At 39.9% G+C, this 20,729-nt stretch overlaps 1 protein-coding gene across 2 annotated transcripts in view; it reads left to right on the plus strand.

Annotated features, from left to right (window-relative positions):
• RAPGEF4 (Rap guanine nucleotide exchange factor 4) overlaps positions 1-20,729 on the plus strand; it is a 295,468-nt gene that overhangs the window by 238,845 nt on the left and 35,894 nt on the right. For both annotated transcript variants that reach the window (XM_087435400.1, XM_087435399.1), the window contains 2 exons: positions 2,913-3,001; positions 8,064-8,142. In XM_087435400.1, coding sequence (XP_087291526.1) covers positions 2,913-3,001; positions 8,064-8,142 — 168 coding nt within the window. The remainder of the gene's footprint in view (positions 1-2,912; positions 3,002-8,063; positions 8,143-20,729) is intronic.

A 20,729-nucleotide genomic window follows, 5' to 3' on the forward strand; every position in this document is an offset into this window, starting at 1 on the left:
GATCCCTCAAACATTTACGGTTTTGGAGTAACATTACATCTTCTGCTCTGTGCTTATGTGGTTTTAGTAAGAAAGAGAATTTGAAATGACTATTCCTGTTTTAGTTGCTGTGTTGCTTTTTCCTTAGGCTATCAACCACCCATTGCTCAGCTCTATCTTGTTTGTAGAAAGAGAATCTCTTTCAGGTCGCCCTCCCCACCTCTTTTTTGGTTCTAGGTGCAGATAAAAGTGTCCTCATTTCCAGACTTCATGTTAGGAAAAGATTTTCTGGCATAGGCTTAAAACCTCACAGCTTGGATAATGTAACCAGTTGGGGCTCTCTTTAACTTGAACTAGAGCAGCTCCTTCATGCTGTAAATTGAAAAGAGCCACGCTGTCTGGACTTCAAGTCCCTCATTTAAACAGAGGTCAAGCAGTAGGCACCTGGCAGTGTCCAGCCTGAACCGAAGCAATAAAGTGATGGTTCAGCCAAACCCACAGCTGCAAGATCCCAGATAGCTGGCTATGTCTGGCCAGAAGCTCCCTGGCCCTCCCTCTTCAGAGTTCCCTGCTCTTAGAGAATGTCAACACCTGAACAGCCATCTGTGGAGCAGAGAAGAAGGCGAGGATGGGGTGAGGCAGCCATGGCAGCTGTACCACTAGAGGGAGCCTTTGATAGCAAAAGAAAGGTGCCCTGGTGTCTGAGATTGAGAGGCCACTTCTTTCTAGTGAGATGACAGGATACCTGGCTTGCCACTCAGGCGCTTATTCTTTTTGGCCAGTCATAATATCCTAGCCAAGGGATGTCCAAACAAATAACAGCCAGAATGTGAAGCCAACCTTTTGTCAGAGTTAAACTTTTGACAAAGCAACAAATTTCAAACTGATGTATCAGTCCTGTACCCAGCTATAGAGGTTGCAGCTTACTAGCAAACATGTCCAATGCCATGTGACATAACAAGTAACTAGTTTTCTATGTAATGTACTTACACACTTATTTAAATAAAACTTGTTTTCAGAAACAAACAAATCCTCTTCAGAGGGGGTTTTAAGTTGCACGGGGGACTTCCTGTTCATAGTGAGCTCCAGGGGCCTGGACGTAGCCTCTGCCCGGAGCGTCTTGCTGCACAGGCAGGGCAGCACCATGAGACCCACACTCGTGCTCTGAAGCCAGACTCAGCTCACAGCAGAGATCTCGCATTTACTAACTCTGCGACCACAGGCCTGATGTCTCCCCTTGCTGAGCAGTTTCTCCATCTGCAGAATGAAGATATTTAACTAGCAGGAGTACACATGACGACATTGTTCAGTGCGCACCTAGTTGTCTGGGGCATAGCAAGCATTGGACAGATGTTGAATGCCTCCTCCAACCCCAGTTCCTTATTAGTGTGGCCAGATGCTGCTCGTCTTCCAGCTCATCTGGTGAGCACTATCAAGGAATCATGTATTGCAGGAATTATTGAATGAACTCAGCAATTTTCTCCATTTAAGTGTCGAAAGTCATTTATAGATATGCCCTCTCCTTTCCTCAAATAGTGATTGCCTGTAAGAGGAAAAACCCTTGTTTTCTACCTTATTTACTTTGAGAAAGGGGTCATACTTTTGAGATTAAAGTAGATTTTTTTCTATTTCCCCTGCTCCTCCTCTAGGCTCCAAAGCCAGGTTTCCCCAAAGATTTACCTCTTCAGCTTCTTTTTGGTCCTGAGTGCATACACACACACATGCGCACACGCATACACACAGAATAGTGTTGGCTGACAGTTACCTTCCAGGTAGACTGCATTTGCTACCTCATTCAATACCAGGGTTGATCAACTCACTCTGTTTTCACGTGCACCGGGTCATATATTGAATGCCTCTTCTTCACTCCCTCAGGCAGGAGGTGAAGACTCTGAGATTTAATATGTTAGAGATATTCTTGGGGTCTCGGCACCCTTCCTGCAAGGTCTCAAACAGGCAGGGTGAGGTTGTTGGTGAGGAGGCAAAGAGATCTGGCTTCTCCTGGAGCCTAATTCTACCACTGCTCTCTAAACAGAAGAGAATTTTATTTTCATTGTTCTTTTTCTTCCCAGTCATTTGGCTTCAAGTGAAATGCCAAGCAGAAAAGCAAAGTCTGGGTTTTGGAATAGGAACACCAGATCATCTTAATGTATTCTGCCTATAGTGTTCATTCACTGTTTTGTTACCATCTTGAAATAACCCACATTCAATTTAAAAACTAAATCTTCCCTTATTGATTTAGAGCCCTATGAATGGATCTTCCGAAATAATGGCTAATGCCTCCCCCCCAAAAAACTTTATATTGGACATTGAGACAAATTATATGGATTTTCTACTGCTCATTTATTTCCTATTCAGACGCTACTGGGGTTTGTTTGCTCATCAGTGTTTGGGGTTTTGTTTTCTTTTCTCTTGTTTTATTCTTAGCTGCCTTTCCAAAGCTCATACCAGCATACAGTTGGGAAAGACAGAGCATTCCAGAAATAGTCAGGGGAATCCAGTGTGGGACTGAAATTTTGCTACAAGTGACCCATATATGGATAACCTGGTTTACTGTCACTTCCCCTCGCCAGCTCCCCCTGCCTGACCTGAACTGCCCTGGGATTTACATGTTCCTTTTATTCTCCCTGGAACTAGGCTGAAGTTTCTCAGTTCCCAGCCTGCAAGCCACTCTCCAAGAACACTTCAGTTCCATGTAGGGAAGAAAGAATTAACATTTTAGTAACGACTCCAATTTGTGTTTTTTCCATTGTCTTCCTGCATGACTTTGGCAAGGCACATGGTCTCTCTTACCCTATGGTGAATATGGCCATAAGTTAAGTCAGTATGGTTCCCTGAGATCTCAAAAATAAACAACTTAGATATGTGAAAAGTTATTTATTAATGATTTGCCCACTTTTGAAAAACTAATCATGTTTTTATTTCTTATCCAGGTATACTGTGATGTCAGGGACACCTGAAAAAATTTTAGAGCATTTTCTAGAAACAATACGCCTTGAGCCAGCTTTAAACGAAGCAACAGGTAAACACCTAAAACAGTTTCGTGTCCATTAAATCCATGCAGAGCATTGTAAAAAAAAAAATCCTGCGTTCATTCTCAGTGTGTGAGCCAAAGCAGTTTTAGAAGGGGATTATGTGCATTAACCTTAGAGGAGCATCCTTGTCTGGCGCGGTCAGGGAGTAATCCTTCTGACCCTCCTCTGCCTGCTCTAGTCCTGACTATTCTTTGTAGATGCTCAGTCTCATTCATAGGAATTAGGAGGAGCCTTCTGTAGGCATCTATTAGGTTACAATTTAAATCCTACCTATTCTCATAAAGGATTTGAAGCTGCCTACGTGAAAGGCACAACCTTGCTCCAACTGGGAGTAAAATGGTTCTCTCTGTGGGTATAGATTCTTGGGCTGCCCTAGAGTGTAACTACACCACCTGTATTAGTTTCCTAAGGCTCCCATAACAAAGTACCACAAACTGCATGGCTGAAACAACAGAAATTTATTGTCTCACAATTCGGGAGACAGGAAGTCCAAGATCAAGGTGTTGGCAGGCTTCGTTCCTTTTGAGGGCTATGAGGGAGAATCTGTTCCATGCTTTTTGTCCAGCTTCTGGTGTTTTGCTGGCAGTCTTTGCATTGCTTGGCTTGTAGATGCATGTCTCTGATCTCTGCCTTCACCTTCACATGGCATTCTCCCTGTATCTCTTCATGTAGTCTTCTCTCCGTGCAGCTGTCTCTGTGTCCGAGTTTCCCCTCTTTATAAGGACACCAGTCATATCTGATTAGGGCCCACACTTATGACCTCGTCTGCATCCTTTGCATTGACTGCATCTGAAGACCCTATTTCCAAATAAGGTCACATCCTCAGGTCCTGGGGGTTAGGACTTCAACATGTCTTTTTAGGGGGACAAAACTCAACCCATCATACCACCTCACAGTAAACCAGTCTTGTTAACTAAGACACAGAGATTTGAGAGTGAATGAGATGAATCTCACCAGAGAACTAAGTGTTCAGAGTTTTTATATCCTTCTCCACTTTGGTTACCATCTTGTACATGACTTTGGAACAGCCCGCATTCAACTTTTTTTTTAAATCCTATGCTACTGGCCTGTCTCTCAGAATAATGGGTTAATATTTTAAGCACAGTGAGCTCATAGAAGAACATTACTCACTAAAAGAAGTTCTAAGATTCATCTCAATAGTTTAGCAGTAGTTCAAAGTCCATTTCCATCAACTTTGCAATGTACCCAAGGTGAAGTTATCATTATTATTATATACCCCTTATAAGTATTTTACCACTGATTTACTTATTTTATCTCTTCATTCCAGTTTCTCATTTTATAAATAGATTATCTGAGATTTTTTTGTGTGTAGTGAATTAACTAGGGAGTAGTAGATATAAAAGGCAGGATCTCTGGTTCCAGGGTAGTTATTTTCAGTTCAGTATTTGTTGAGTATCTTGTTGGGCAGCCACTAAGCTGGATGCTTTGGACTAGGCACTGTGAGCAGAAATCACCCTCCTGTCCTCAGGAAGTTTATAATCTGCTAGAGGACATAAAGGACTGTGCAAATAACTTGAATATAAGAGCAGAATGCAGTCAGTGCTTCAGGAGCACTGACTAGCTGAGGGGACCAGGCAAAGTGTCATGGGGAATAGAGCCTTTGAAGTAGCTGAAGGAAGGCTAGTGACTAATAACTAGAGATGACGACAAAGCCTTCTATACTAAGGGACAGCATTACTTCTGACATAGAAATGGACAAGGAAAAGCAAGTGGTTTGGTTTTGCTAGAAGGAAGGTAAGGTCTGAGAATTTGAGTACAGGTCTTGGAGGGTCTTAAATGCAAAGCTAGGAGGCTGGGCTGGTGGCATAGTGGTTAAGCTCACGTCCTCCACTTCAGCGGCCTGGGGTTCGCAGATTCGAATCCCAGGCGTGAACCTACCCACTGCTTATCAAGCCATGCTGTGGCAGCATCCCATGTAAAGTACAGGAAGATGGGCATCGATGTTAGCCCAGGGCCAGTCTTCCTCAGCAAAAAGAGGAGGATTGGCAACAGATGTTAGCTCAGGGCTAATCTTCCTCACAAAAAAAATAAATAAATAAAAAATAAAATAAAAATATAAAAACTTACATGCAAAGCTAAGCTTTGGGGAATGGTTAAAGATGTCTGAGCAAGGAGAATGTGATAAGTTTTTCTTTTTTGTGTGTGTGAGGAAGACTAGCCCTGAGCTAACATCTGTCACCAATCCTCCTCTTTTTGCTGCGGAAGATTGGCCCTGAGCTAACATCCGTGCCCATCTTCCTCCACTTTATATGGGATGCTGCCACAGCATGGCTTGACAAGCAGTACATTGGTGCATGCCCAGGATCTGAACCTGCAAACCCCAGGCCACCGCAGCAGGGCCCGTGCACTTAACCACTACACCACTGGGCCGGCCTGTGATAAGTTTTTCTTGAGAAAGTAAACCCTTGAGGGACCAGTTAGCGCACTGCTTGCTTCCAAGTGGCATACATAACCTCAAATAAACCAAATTTATAGGACCAGAGGTCAGGAAAAACACAGCAGATTTTTCCCCTCTTGCATAATGCAAGAAACAGCATTGTCTTTAAAGTGAATTTGACTGAAAAGGAAGATTCTGATACATCATAGACTATGGCATCTAAGGAGAGACTTCTAAGACGTTTACTGTCCATGAAGAACAAATGTATTCTTCCTTTTAAAGCCACCTTTAAGAGAGGTGGGGACTAGATTATTGCTTCTTAAAAACTGAAGCCTAGAAATCAGTGTATTCTGTGGCTGGCACGTGGGATGTGATTCCTGACCCTTCGTTTTTGATATTAAAACTAGGTTAATGTATAATTTAATATCAAACTTTATTCCCTGTAGTTTTTCTGATTTTGTTTTTCTTACAAATTATGTTTATGGCTTGGAGATAAAGAATAAATCGGTATCTTTCTCATAATAAAAAATATGAATGTGCTACATGGTCATTCTGGATACTAAAAATAAATCCTAGTGCAGGCCCATGAAACTCATGTGTGCAGTGGAATGGGGGACCCTTGGTGTGTATGATTTATAATACAGTGAGAAATGTCAGAGTTGACAGTGAACCTAGTTTACATCATAGAAATGAACACCCCTAGGTTGGACATTACGTTCGCTTATTTTACCAAAACATCTCTTTTCTGCCTAAGATCTGTTAGTTTCCTAGACTTTTTACTTCTATGACCAGCATTCATCATCGAGTGACTCGGGAAATCATTTTCTAGTTGGAAATGATTTTTTACATTAGTTCTGAAGAGGTACTGCATATGAGTAGAGAACAAGAAAGCCACATTGAAATTTGGGTGCTGGGTGGTTACCATGCTAAGTGACCATCTCCCCAGCTTTGGAGTACCCTACTCAAATCTCTGCTTTAGCAAAATTTTAACTATAGCATAGGCCTTCTGGGAGCCTTCTAAGCAAGCATTACTTCCCTTATCCTCAGAGAATACCTAAAACATATAAAGGTGACTCTAGATGTTAAACTCAGACAAGCCAAAGTCCTTTTGTACTTAAGAAAAAAGTTCCATGCAGCTTCTGTCTGACACATTCTCTGGCTCAGTAGAATGAGACTGAAATGACTGCTAACACCGAGTGACGACAGGGTGACAGCTTGGGATTACACTCATCACTTATGTTTAAGTGAGTATCATGGTATTCTCTGACATGATAGAGGTGTTAGCTAACGCCACAGTGGTAATCATGTTGCAATACTATATAAATGGATCAAATCAACACGGTACACCTTAAACTTATACTATGTTGTATGTCAATTATATCTCAGTTTTTAAAAAAATGAGTATAATGGTTAAACCTTTAGTCACTGATTCCAACTTTGCCAATATAAGTTAATTTAAAACATAGATATTGGAAATCTAATTTATATAGTTAAAATTTTCATATTTGTCACCATCTTCTATTTGAAAAGTTATATGAGTTTCACAAATCTCAGCCAGTGTAGTTCATTTTTTAATTGAAAATCCCCGTAGCATCTTGGATTCCAAGTGTCAGCGGGCGTACTCCTAAGGCTTTTAGATGTGTCTTCGTGTGCTTTCCCACCAAGGCTGCCTGGATAGTGCTGTCTTTGCAATGAAGAACCGGCATGAATTCCAAATGAGGCAAATGCAGCTTGTCTTGGGACTTGCCTTATTTCTCTTAACATCTCCCTGCTTACCCACCTACAAAATAGCTTCAAATATGGGACATTCACCATTTTAATCTAGTGGAAAGCTTTTGTTTCCCTTCATTTGCTACTCAAAGCCTTTATCTTGTCGTTTTCTCCTACTTTTGTTTCCCTCACCAATTCTCTGCTCTTATTAACCTCCTCTTTCTATAATTCTGTCACCCTTTCATCTTTCATTGCTCCTTCTAGAAATAGGAGGTGAAAAAGAGATCAAAGAAGAGATATTGACAGAAGATATATGGTGTAACTTGACAAAGAAATGGCCATGTCTTAATTCTGCATACGTGGCACTTCCCATGGTGTCTTGTTAATTATATGTATTTTTTAAAAATTCACTGTAACTAAGGTGACCAGTGCCGTTTGTACAGGCTGTCTCTTTTTAAAATATTTTACTTTTGGGGGCCAGCCTGGTGGTGCAGCAGTTAAGTGTGTGCCCTCTGCTTTGGCGGCCCAGGGTTCGCAGGTTCATATCTGGAGCGCAGACCTATGCACCGCTTATCAAGCCATGCTGTGACAGCATCCCATGTAAAGTAGAGGAAGATGAGCACAGATGTTAGCCCAGGGCCAGTCTTCCTCAGCAAAAAGAGGAGGATTGGCATCAGATGCTAGCTCAGGGCTGATCTTCCTCTCAAAAAAAAAAAATTATACTTTTTGTCCATTTTCCTAAGAAATTAAGTTTTGATCTCAAGCTCTGTCAACATTATGATTTTTATATGCCGTGCTTCTATGTACAGCAAAACCTCAATACCCCAAGCCAACATCTCAGAGCCATTGGCCAAGAACAAATAAATAGATACTCTTGCTTTCCTAAAGATTTCTACAAGAACCTAATTTCTTTTTCTGCTTTGCGTTTTTCCTTCTTACAGATTCTGTTTTAAATGACTTTGTTATGATGCACTGTGTTTTTATGCCAAATACCCAGCTTTGCCCAGCCCTGGTGGCCCAATATCCTTTTGCTGTGAAAAGTCTCTATTCCCTTGAAGATACCCCACAGGTATACAGCCATTATCTCGTCTCATTCTCTGAAGGTAAGTCATGGCCCAGGCAGAGTTGTGCTTACTACCCTTGTCAAACTTTGAAACATCAGCAGTTTTCCCCGGCGTAGACTCCAGCTCTCCCTGGCGTGGTTTGCCGTGCCTTGTTTTAAGGATTTCTGCCTCATTACCTGTATAGAGAAATGGGAGCCAAGTTACCTCAGGAAGGTGATGCTGGTGAGAAATATACATACCTGGGAGGTAGGCTAGAAAACGTTATAGAGAAGAGTATTATTAGGGAGTGTTATTAAGGAGAGTTCCCTAACTTTGGAGACAGACTTTGTACCTCTGTCAGGATACCTGGCAGAATGGACTGTGGTCTGCTTGTATTCTTCCTCTAAGCTATAGTATTAATAGGATCAGTAACCTGTGAGATGGGTACAAGTTATCATTGTGGGGTAGCTTTTCTTTCACATTCATCCTAGTCTGTCCTTTCCTCTAGATGCCGAAACTTATTCCTTTGTTGCTATTTTTATTATTATCCCATTGACTTAAATCAAAGAGACAAAACTTGAAATTCTATTGGCAATTCCTCTAGGCAGCTTGAAGACTGACTTTGTTTTGGGCAGCTTTTCAATAGTCTATGGAATTGACCAATTGATGTACTGTGTCTGGCTGGCACAGAGGGAACATTCAGAAAATGTAAGTTGCATAAAAGAAGTGAATATTATTAGTGAGTTACACCCTCAACTTTGGGGGCCATGTGAAAATATATTTTCCAATTCTGCTTTATTTTTAAAGCAACAAAAATTTAGACCCCAAAACAGTTTGGCCTTTTTGAGCCATTAAATATATTGAAGGAGAATGGCTTTCTTTTTTCTGAGCAATCCAATCAGTGTTGGCATGTTTTTCTTTTTCAGAATTATAATTGCCCTGCCTGATTCTCATTTTCTTGTTCACCCATAATTCTCTTTGAAGTCAACAGAATGTATGAGGATAGGAGATTTGAGTCAAATGTGTTGTTCAGGGGGAGCTGCAAGGGTAAGATTTGGGTGTTTATTTTCCCGGAAATTATCTTTCCAAGTAATGACAGCTTAATGAGACTTACATATATTATATATTCTTTCTGGCTCATATTCAGTTTTTCTCAAGTAAAATTAACACATTCAGGATCTCTCTTTGCTCTTTTAGCTCCATACGTGGTAATCATTAGTAGACCTTTGAGATTTGTTGGAAGGAAAATTAACAACAACCATTTAGACTTATTTTTTTTTCCAGCAGTTAACGTGTTGATAAGCTTAAGACAAACAAAACCAAAAGAAGAATGAGAGAGCAAAGTGGTCCAAGTCAAATTATCCTCACAACTCATAGTCCCAAACACTAAGCTTGTATTTTTTTTGCAGATTCTGATTTCATCATTTATTAGCTTGTTCTCCTTCAGAAGTAATAGGAAACATTCATATCACTGACCTCTGTTTTTAAAATAGAAGCTCCTAGAGAGAAAGTCCATGCCATGCCCAGGGAGGGAGATGAGGGGATAATGACATTGGGAGGAGAAGGAGGAGACAGGAAAGTGAGCAATAGAATCAAGGGAGGCCTGGGATATCCAATCCTAATTCTTATCTCAGGAGATGGAGGGAATCCAGATGGCTGGGTATCATCTACACCTAGTGCCCTCAGACCATCACCCTTACACCTGGCCCTGTGAGAAGGTAGATTCTCTTCATTGTTCTGTTTTGAATCAACTCTCTATGTGTCAGGCACCATGCTAAGAGCATTGACCTATATTATACCACTTTATCCTTACAGGAGTCTATTGGGCTAGTATTACCTTTATTTTACAAATGAGGATTCTGAGGCTCAAAAACAGTGGAGTGACATGCCCAAGGCAAGTAGCAGAGCCAGGATTCATCCAGGTCTTAGGATTCCAAGCCTGGCTGTGTCACATTTTTCTTCACAACTTATTTCTTTAAAAGCTTATCCTTTAATTAGAGTTTAAAAACATTTCTTAACAATGTATGACATGACACATGTGTATCTGTGCTTCAGTTAGCTAAATCCAAAGGAAGCCTAATTTGTTGAAACCAAATAAATAAAGTGTCTAATAGAATTTTTTGCAATGATAGAAATATTCTATATCTATGCTAGGCCAGTAGCCACTAGCCTTGAAATTGGCTATTATTACTGAGGAACTGAGTTTTTAATTTTAATTTTCATTAATTTAAATTTAAATTGCCACATGTGGCTAGTGGCTACCATATTGGATAGCATAAGTCTAGTCTTAGATTCTGGGAATAAGAGCCTCAGACAAGAAATGCCTAGAGAGAGCATCCCAGGGAGGCTGGGAGCTCATCCTGCTGCAGGCAAGCAAAGAGAATGGGCTCTGCCCCTGAAGGTCATGTATGTGTAAGAGCTTCTATATTGTGCTAAGGACTCAAATTTTAGTCCCTTTCCCTTCAGGGAGATGTTCTGTGGGCTCCTTTTATAAGCTACGTTTTTTTGGTCATAACATAACATAACATAAACCAACTGTGACTAACATAAAGGAAATCATCAGAAGGGTGTGATGAACTTAGACAACTGAAGGAATCCTAGAAGAGCTCAGGCCTTAGAAAGGGACCTCAGGGCAGCACCTAAAGACCCTGCCGTCGGGGTGAATCTACTCGAAGCATCCTGGGCACTGGCCTCATCCCCGCATCCCTGGGAAGGAGGGTCTAGTCAGCCTAGCTTGGGTCACTGCTGACATCTTGGTCAAAGGCACAGCACCTTATTGAATAATTTCACAGAGATTGCCTGTAAAGATAAACAGAGAAAGAGGAGAAATAGATGATGAGCAGGCAAAAACAAAAAACACCTATAAACTGCTTAACACCACATCCGTAAGCAACAGGGAGATATAATGTAGAACTGAACAAGAGGGTTAACCCCTGTGTTATTAACGTGGGGTGTAGGGATGGTAAAATACTTAACCACGTTCCATTAAAGCATTCACGTTAAGTGAGTTGCTTTGGCTGAGTGTTTTCAAAGTACTTAATATCTGTGACTTTTCATAGCAGCCCTATGAAGAAGTCAGTATTTTCACTGCTCTTTTTCCAAATCAATACACTAGGAGAATGAAAAATTATGATTTGCTCAGAGAAAGATAATTACAAGTACAGAAAAGATTTGAGCCCTGAGTCACTGCCACCTATTTCTGTCCTTATTCCACATAGTATGTCTCCTCTAATTTTGCTTTTAGCACAGAGGAAGGTGGTAAAACTGTTTTACATTAATATTTCAGGCCTTTTATGTGCTAATGAGACAGACTGTCTATTCATTAGATATTCCTGGGACATGATTTGACCTGATGAATACAAGCGCTTTATAATGAGTTTTTAAAATATATCTGTTCAGTTTCTGTACTTTTCATCTCCAGTTTCTTTAATTTTTTAAAAATCTGCGCTTAAAATTTTCAGTTCCGTTTCAGTATTTAAAAGAAAGTTAAAACCTCCTATAACCCTACCAGCTATTACTATTGCTAACATTTTGGTTATGTATCCTTCCAGTCTTTTTTCTATATATATAGATTTATACTTTTAAATATAAGAGTGGGATCATACTATCAATAATTTTGTATGCGTTGTTGCTAAACAATATTTTATGAATATCTTTCTCTGCCATTAAATACTTTTCCACACCATTTTTCTAAATATAGATAGCTTTATCATCCTTAAAAATAAAACATTTTCGGCCGGCTCCGTGGCTTGGCGGTTAAGTGCGCGCGCTCTGATGCTGGCGGCCCGGGTTCGGATCCCGGGAGTGCCCCGAGGCGCCACTTCTCCGTCCAACGCGAGGCCGAGTCCCACGTACAGCAACTAGAAGGATGTGAACCTATGACGTACAACTATCTACTGGGGCTTTGGGGGGAAAAAACTGAATAAATAAAATCTTTAAAAAAAAAAAAAATAAATAAAACATTTTCATTGTAAAAAAATTCAATTTACAGAAAAAGAGAACAGAGCAAAATTCACCTGGTATCTCACCCCTGTTTTGTGAAAAACCTTCCAGAAGTTTTATAGAATTTTCTATAAGTAAGATCATGTTATATGTGTTATTTTTTATATAATATGTTCTTTTTCTCTTAATAGAATGTTGTGGATATCTTTTCAAACAAATATATATAAATAAAACTACATCATTATTTTTTTTCAGATAATTCCACAAATATTTATTGAACACTTACAGTGTGGCATTTGGTGCTGGGCAATGAGGTGACAAAGATGCATGAGAAAAACATATTATTTTTAATGACTCAGAATATTATATGGTAGATATTCATAATTTATTTTCTTAGCCTCTTCCTATTGGGTACTTAGATTATTTCCACATTTTTCTCTATAATAAACACAATGGGATGAATCAGCATCCCTCCAGCTAAATCTATGCCCATGTAGATAATTTCCTTACTTTAAATTCTAAAAATAGGCAAAGAATATGTAATATTTTAATGCTTTGATGTTTATTACCAAATTGCTCTTCTATGTCTTAATTTCATGTTTTATGATTAAACTCTGCCATATTTTTGTTTGTACAAATACAGGCAGGCCTTCTATTCAGTAAGTGATCACAACTAAGTTAGCATTATATTGAATTTTAATAACTGTATCCTTGATTCAGAGCATTTTTACATCATTTACTTTATCTTTCCAACACCCAGCCCCCACAATGCCAAAAATGGACCAGTATGATATTTATTTCATTTTACCTGTAGGGGAAATCAGGACACATGGAAGCCACATAACTACCTAAGATTCTGCATATACTGGCAGATGTTTGGAGGGACTCCATGTAGCACTAATGTAATTCTGATTGCAGTGGATATTGTAGTTGACTCCCCAACATCAATGCGATCTCAGTTGGTCAGGCTAGCTGCTGATAGTAGTTGGCTGCCCTTGACCATGATTGGTTCTCAAATTGCCGGCCCACAGTAGACTGGGCCAGTGAGATTCAAAGAGAGGTTTTCCTGGGGCTTCTGGGTAAAAAGCTTTCTCAATGTTTAAGAGAGAGAACAGGAAGCCTGTAGCCCCAATTGCCAGTGACGGCTATCCTACAACTGTTAGGAGAATGAGCCCTGTGACAAAGCTGAGTGGAGAGTCAGAAAAAAATGGAGTCTATGATGACATCGTTAACACTTGGACCAATCCTTAAGCTTACCTTACTAATAGATTCTCTGTTATTTCCGCAAACACAGATCCCTGTTGTTTAGGAAAGATTGTTTCTGCAGCTGAAAGAATCTTAAGTGATAAATGGCTTACATTTAAATTCATAAAAATTTAAATACAGCAATAATTTTGGTCAAATATTTTCTCTTAGTATCCTAATTACTTTTGGCTTAATATTCAACACAAAGTCTATGCTTTTAGCATGGAAATAATTTATGTAGTTTCTGAATTAAAAATAAAAAATAGAATACAGATTTGCCACTAAGTTTTAGCTAAAACTGCCTTTGTATGTATTCCCCTTATACAGAAACAAAATAAATACAAGAGCTTCCATTACTGGCACGGCAGGGTCTCCATCACTTACTTCTCTGTGAAATTGACCTGGAGATGTTCTCTTTGTAAGTTGACTTGGGTTCTCTAAGAGGGACATTTATCAAAATTTGCTTTTCTTGTTGATGAAAGATTTACAAAACAGCTTCAGGTTCTTCTCTAGATGAAGCCAAATTTTTAGGAACGTGCTTTAGATTTCTGAGGAAAATCGTCAGCTTAAATGTTGTCGAAGCCAAATTTTACCATTGTAGTCCTCCACTTGGTTCTGAAAAGTGTTTGATCCATGTATCACTATGAGAGCAATTTACTTCTGCAGATATGCAACCTGAGAGTTTATTTCCAATAAGGAAGACTTGGTTTGATGATGATATGAACATGATGTTCTCTTTGGAAGAAAATGCCTATATTATCAGATATTCTACAAGGTATTTTATATAGATTTTCCCAGCCTCATATCAACAGTATGACATGTGTACTCTTATTACAATAAGGAAATGAGACTGGGCAGCTAAGTAATTTGCCCCAAGTTACATAGCTAGGAAATGTTAGAACAAGATTTGAACCCAGGCAGTGTGTTGCATTAAGCCATGTCCTTACTGCTCTGCTATAAGGACAAGCCCCTGGCTTAAGGCTGAAAAGAATAGCCAAGAACTATAGGCTTCTTAAAATGGAGAGAATTCTGAAAAGCCACCGGAAAAAAGTATTCTGAGCAAAAAAATGGGAGGCATCTAAAGAAAATGACAGCACAGAAAGCGCTCCTGTGAGCTCAGAGTTAATAGGTGCACATGAACACAGGAACAGCTGCGTTGGTAGGAAGAGCATCACAAAGTTAAATCCAGAAATGCCAAGTCTTATGAAAAATTCCAAAATCAACCATTTAAAAGGTGTTAAATAATTTCCAGAGGTGGATCTATAATAATGATGATAGCTATCTTTTACTGAGCACTTACTATGTCTCAGAGACTGTTCTACATGGTTTACCTACATTGTCTCATCTCATCCTTAACAGCAATCCTACGAAGTTTATTGATGAAGAAACTGAGGCTCCAAATGGTCAACTAACTGACCAAGGGTCTCACAGTTTATAAGTGGGGAAGCCGAGATATGAACCCAGGTGGTCTAATTCCAGAACTTGCATTCCAAGGACGTGCTGCATCAAGGAAGGAACAGCCTGGTGCTCAGGATGTTGCGATGCTCCACAAAGGCAAGCAGAGTAGTAAGGGGCTCCATAATATAGTGGGAAAAATAGGAGCTCTGAAGTCAGAAGACTTGTCTTCTTACAAGCTCTATGACTCGGCAATTGTCCTTAACCTCTCTGAACCCCATCTATATAATGGGGGTAATTATACTGCCCTACCCACCTCACCAGGTTGTTGTGAAGATCAAATGAGGCTGTACGTGTGAAAGTACATTATAAACCTTAAAGCCCCGTGTAAATATTGCCCCGTGTAAATACATTATTATACCATCACGAGAGGAATATGGCATAATGTAAAGAGTATACAAAGCTTTGTCTAGTCAGTGGGCAGATGACCCCCAAAGTTTGTTTTCAGCTGCAAGCAGAGATCTTGTATGCAAAGCAGGGTTTTAAAAAACAACAACATTGAAGAGTATCAGTTTGAATGTTGATAAGTGTTTTATAAATAGCTGCATAATTAGCATGTACTTACTGCAAAAAGTATACATAATATTTTATTCCCTGTTGTAGGCTGTAATGAATCTGCTGCCTCTACATCCTAGGAGGTTTTCACTTACTTTCCCCATGATAATTTTAATACGTGGAACCATTATTAGCTGAATTAAGAATAAGTAAATGAGCAGTAAAAAAAATACAGAAAAATTACAGGTGCCTGTGGTGAGTAAGATAATAACTAGGTAAAAATATATGAAATAATTACAGTGTTTGAACGGCAGAGCCGGCATGAGGAAAATGACTCAATGGAATATTAAGCCTGCTGTTGGCAGGGTAGAAAGACTGTAGCCTGCACTGTGGCCTTCACCTCTTCTGAGTCTCAGCCCTAATACCTCACTGAAAACAGATCCAGTCTGTCCTCAGCCATGTCTGTATGATGCCGAAGGAGCTGATCCAATTCAATGAAGATTAATCACTCTTAAAGTCTGTGGTCCTAAAGATTAAATACCCAATAACTGAAAGATTCTGTTTAAAACATGTCCCAGGGCCGGCCCCGTGGCTTAGCGGTTGGGTGCGCGCGCTCCGCTGCTGGCGGCCCGGGTTCGATCCAGGCGCGCACCTTCGCACCGCTTCTCCGGCCATGCTGAGGCCGCGTCCCCACATACAGCAACTAGAAGGACGTGCAGCTATGACCTACAACTATCTACTGGGGCTTTGGGGGGAAATAAATAAAATTAAAAAAAAAAAAGATGTCCCAGACATTTTGGTATTTGTGTAGACTTAGTCAATCTGGTGACATTGATTATAAACTATTTAGAATGTATCTATGATCTGTATTTGACATGCCAACAAAATGAAATTTCAGGTAATTTTGATAAAGGGTTTTAAAGAGCTGTCTTTTTTTTTTTTTTTTTTCCTGGAAATTGAGTTATATATAGCACTGCAAACAGGGTGATTGAATTGTTTAAGGTAACCAATCAACAAACATTTGAGGCTTTTTATGTTTCCATGTGCCCAGTTGTTGACTAGAAAATGTAGATTCACAATGTGTTTAAGACATGGCTCCTGCTGTTAAGGATTCTGATTTAATGCTCCCAGAGGGTGAGAAATCTTATTACTATAACCAGAGAAACCTCAAGTTAGGATTTGAACGGTCAGTAGATTTAAGAATGTTTGGTTACTAGTGGTGAGCCACTGCTTTCTAAATCGAGAGGTATCGGATAAGAGAACTGGTTGAAACTATAGCAGAGAGGATCTAATTCAGACATTAGAAATTCTTTGCCTCCCTGACTATCAGATTGTCAAGACTACAACAAGTAACTCTTGATTTTATGTATGTGCTTTGTCTTTGAGAATTTGGGTGATCAATTTCTACATCTCAGATGGATTTTTCTGTTATTCAACCTAATTCTTCTACACAATATATGTTAGCATAAAGAAATATTAGTGTCAGACAAAACACAACAGCATACATAGACAGGTAAACAGAGTATTGAGGAAGGAGATAAGAGACCTGAGGTCTAGTCCTAAGAATTCCATTGATAAATTTGAAAAAAATCACTTACCTCATTCTACCTTAGTTTCCTTACCTCTAAAATGGTGGGGCTGAAGGAGAGACAGTCAAAGGACTTTTGCAACTCACAGATTCCATGATTCTATGAATCATCTGAAATCAACTCAGTGTGTCAGTGATAAGTTTGGCCACTTTGACTATGATGGCCTTCTTAATTGTGTTTAAAGTAACAATTCAGTGAATAATTCTAGATTCTCTTACAGACTTTTGACTAGCACTTTATGAGATACCAGAACCATGTTATCTTTCTGTGTCTCTTTTCCCCATGAATTCAAGCAGCCATATTGCTTCTTACCTGAACCCAACTGTCATGATACTGGAGTCATGGCCTTATTCAATACAAGTATTTCCTGACCACTTGACAAAATTATTGAATTATTATGTATTTTATTTTTCTCTATTCACCTGCTCTTAATATAAACATTAGCCAAGTATATATTTCAGATAGTGTTCTTCAGATGTTAAAAGTATCTGATGTGTGTGGTATGTATTGATAATCCTTTCTAAATTGTCATTCATCTTGGAAAAGAGTTAGAGTTTTATTTCACATAGGACTTTCTCTATCAAATGATTAATACATTATTTCAGCATTAGCCAGAGAAGATAATGGTTTCTGCAACCTTTCTGATGTGTTTGAATTTATGAACATACTGTATTTGAAATGTTACTCTTTTTAGGTTGCATTTTTGACATCTTATTGAGACAAGGAACCTGGTGGGATGTTCTTTATTCTTTGGCTACTATCGGAAGGGAATATAGTTTTTTCCCTCTCCCCACATTTTTTTTAGGAGTTAAATAAAATCTAAAAATCATATGAATCTTCTAAATGCCTGGAGAGATTGTTATGGGAGTAAATAGAAGTCCCAGCACCTCACCTGTAACCATTCCAGGTGAAATCAATTACATATAAAGTCTTCTCTGTGTCCCTGAAGATTCAATGATTCGGAAGTCCCTGATTCAATGGACTGTTCAGGAATGGAATAGTGTGTTCCCTAGGGAGGGGCAGAATCCTTGAGCACGTGCCTGGATTCAGCTGTATAAGTAGTATTACCCCAACTTCCCTTTTAGTAAATAAACATCTCTAAGGGGAAAGGCAAGACTTTGTGGAACAAATCAGTGCTTCCTTTTGTTTTTCCAGAGGCAAAAATACTAAACTTTCATGAGAAGAGGGAGAAAGCCTCTTCCTAGCCCCGCTGGATTCCATCAGTGCTAGCTCTCAGGAGGCTGTGGAGTTACTCATGAAGAGCTGAGGGTGTCCTTCAGCTGGTTTAGTTATTCAACATGCTGAGTCAGCTCTAGGAAACTCAGAACTTCAGCCAAAAAAAAAAGGGAATCTCTTTCCCATTAGGATTTTTGTTTCCCAGATGCAATTATTCTTAATAATTGCATGAACTCAAGCACTAATGTCTAGTCACTGTAGCCACTGTTTGGGGCTCTGGAGTGGCAATGATGGAAAGAGCCCTGTCTGGATTGGTAAGCCCCACCATTTACTCACTGAACAACCTTGGGCCGATCTCTTCTCTCTGGTGCTCAGTTTCCTCATCTGTGGGTATTTCCCCTCAGGCTGTAGAGAGCATTATGGGATCAGGTGAGCACACTGAGCCTATTTATTATCAACTGTAAAGCTCTACACACATTTGAAGTGTTATTGTGTTAACCCTTCCAATCGTGTATTCTATCTTTTATTGTAGACAAAAGACAGATTTCCCCAGCAGGAAAGAGGACAAGAAAAATCTTTGTCCTGACCCACAGAGATAATGTAGATTTAGTTATCCTGTCGTAGGGAGCCATAGATTAGCGACAGGTGTGCTGCTGATGCCCCTGTATCCAACACACAAGCATTTGCATTGCTTCCTTGAGTCTTAAGTCAAAATCATTTGGAAAGTTAGAATTATATCCACTTGATATTATCTTGATATTTCAAGCCATTTCAGCCTAATACCAGTACGAAAGAATCTCTCTCTCTCTTTTTCTCTATCTCTCTCTCTGTGTCTCTGTCTGTCTCTCTCTCCCTCTCGAGTGAACCAGTGCATATTTTTCAGTTGGCCAAGAATTACTCAACTGGTACCCACCGTGTGCGTGACTGTGCTGCTAGGCACCATAAAAAGTAGTGATAAAATGTAGAGCCCAGCATTGCAATTCTTTGGAAAGAAAAACTGAGTTATGTGTGCATACAAGCAAGAGACAAAAGGGTTAATCAGAAAAGAAATAATTTTCACATAAAGTGATCTTTCTTGCCTTTTTTTATTGTAAGCTCAGAGAGAATTGTAGCAATACAGGTTGAGCAATTTTCTTTTTTATGAATCCCGTGCTCAATTTATGAAAGCCATTTTGCAACCCATTTACATGCAGTAAACCTTTGCTTTAAGGTTGTCGTTTACCTTGATCATGATTATTTATAGTCCCTTTAGAAAGGCCCTTTACTGGTGTAGCTCTCAAGCACAGCACTGCCACCAGGCAGTTTTCTACAGTGCTTTCAAGTCATGGTTGTAAGCTAAGGCACAGCCAGTCTTGTAGCCAACTGTGAGGCACGGGGGTATCATGTAATGGGGAAGAAAACTAGATGGTATTAGGAGTCTTGGACTCAAAACCAGCTCTACACTCTCACTACACAATCCTGACCAGTTATGCTCCTTTACTGTCCGTTTAGCCAGCCCTGGTGGTTTAGCAGTTAAGATTTGGTGCTCTCACCCCTGAGATCCAGGTTCGCTTCCCAGTCAGTGAACCACACCACCCATCTGTCAGTTGTCATACTGTGGCAGCTGTGTGTTGCTGTGATGCCAAAAGCCATGCCACCGGTATTTCAAATACTAGCAGGGTCACCTGTGGTCGACAGGTTTCAGTGGAGCTTCCAGACTAAGGCAGACTAAGAAGAAGGACCTGGCCACCCACTTCTTAAAAAATTGGCCATGAAAACCCTTTGAATAACAGCAGAACATTGTCTGATACAGTGCCAGAAGGTGAGAGGATGGCGCATAAAGACCAGGCAGGGTTCTGCTGTCTTGTGCACAGGGTCGCTAGGAGTCAGAATTGACTGGAGGGTGCTAACAGCAAAAAACTGTCAGTTTGCTCACTTGTAGAAAGGGAACGATGTTTTCATCACAAGACTAAAGTAGAGCTTAACTGAGGTACTCTATGTGCAAGTTACAGTGTAAGTTGTAAAGAGGAAATTGTTCTATGAGCTAACTGTCAATAATATGAACTATTAAAAATCACTGAAAAAGGACTGGTATGTCTAATCTAAAGTCTTTCTGGATCACATACTGTGTTCTCCCTACTGTAATCCACACAAGAATGTAAACCGAGATCAGGGACCTTCACCTGACACACATAGTAGGCACTCAATTAAGTATTTGTTGTATTAATGGACAAATAAAATTTCTAGATGAAAGTCACTGTGCTAGGCATGGTACCAAATACAGGACAAATAATATATCATCCCAATCCTTAAGGAGCTTATAGTTTAGTTAAGATGGCTGTCCATAAATGCACAAAAAGGCAATATGAGTTGTTGTGGTTCTAGACAAGAGAGGAAGGGATGGTATAAAAAGTGTGCCTGAGTCCCTCACCGGAAGATCAATACAGCAGGAACCTTTCCTCTTCCTAACTCTGGGTGAGCTTATCTTCCTCCAGCCTCCCTTCCCCTCCCATGCACTCTTTGTATCAGTCACAGTTATGCAGGACTGGATGCCCACTCGAAGGGCTTAACTGAAATGTATATAATGAAGGGGATTATAGAGGTGTGTGCAGAATTATGGGAACCAACAAGAGGTGGCAAGGCACCCAGAGACAAGCAAGAAGCATTACCACCTATAGAGGTG

This window comes from Ceratotherium simum, chromosome 9 (genome assembly GCF_057802395.1).
Source record: "Ceratotherium simum simum isolate JZ-2026a chromosome 9, ASM5780239v1, whole genome shotgun sequence".
Classification (NCBI taxonomy): domain Eukaryota; kingdom Metazoa; phylum Chordata; class Mammalia; order Perissodactyla; family Rhinocerotidae; genus Ceratotherium; species Ceratotherium simum.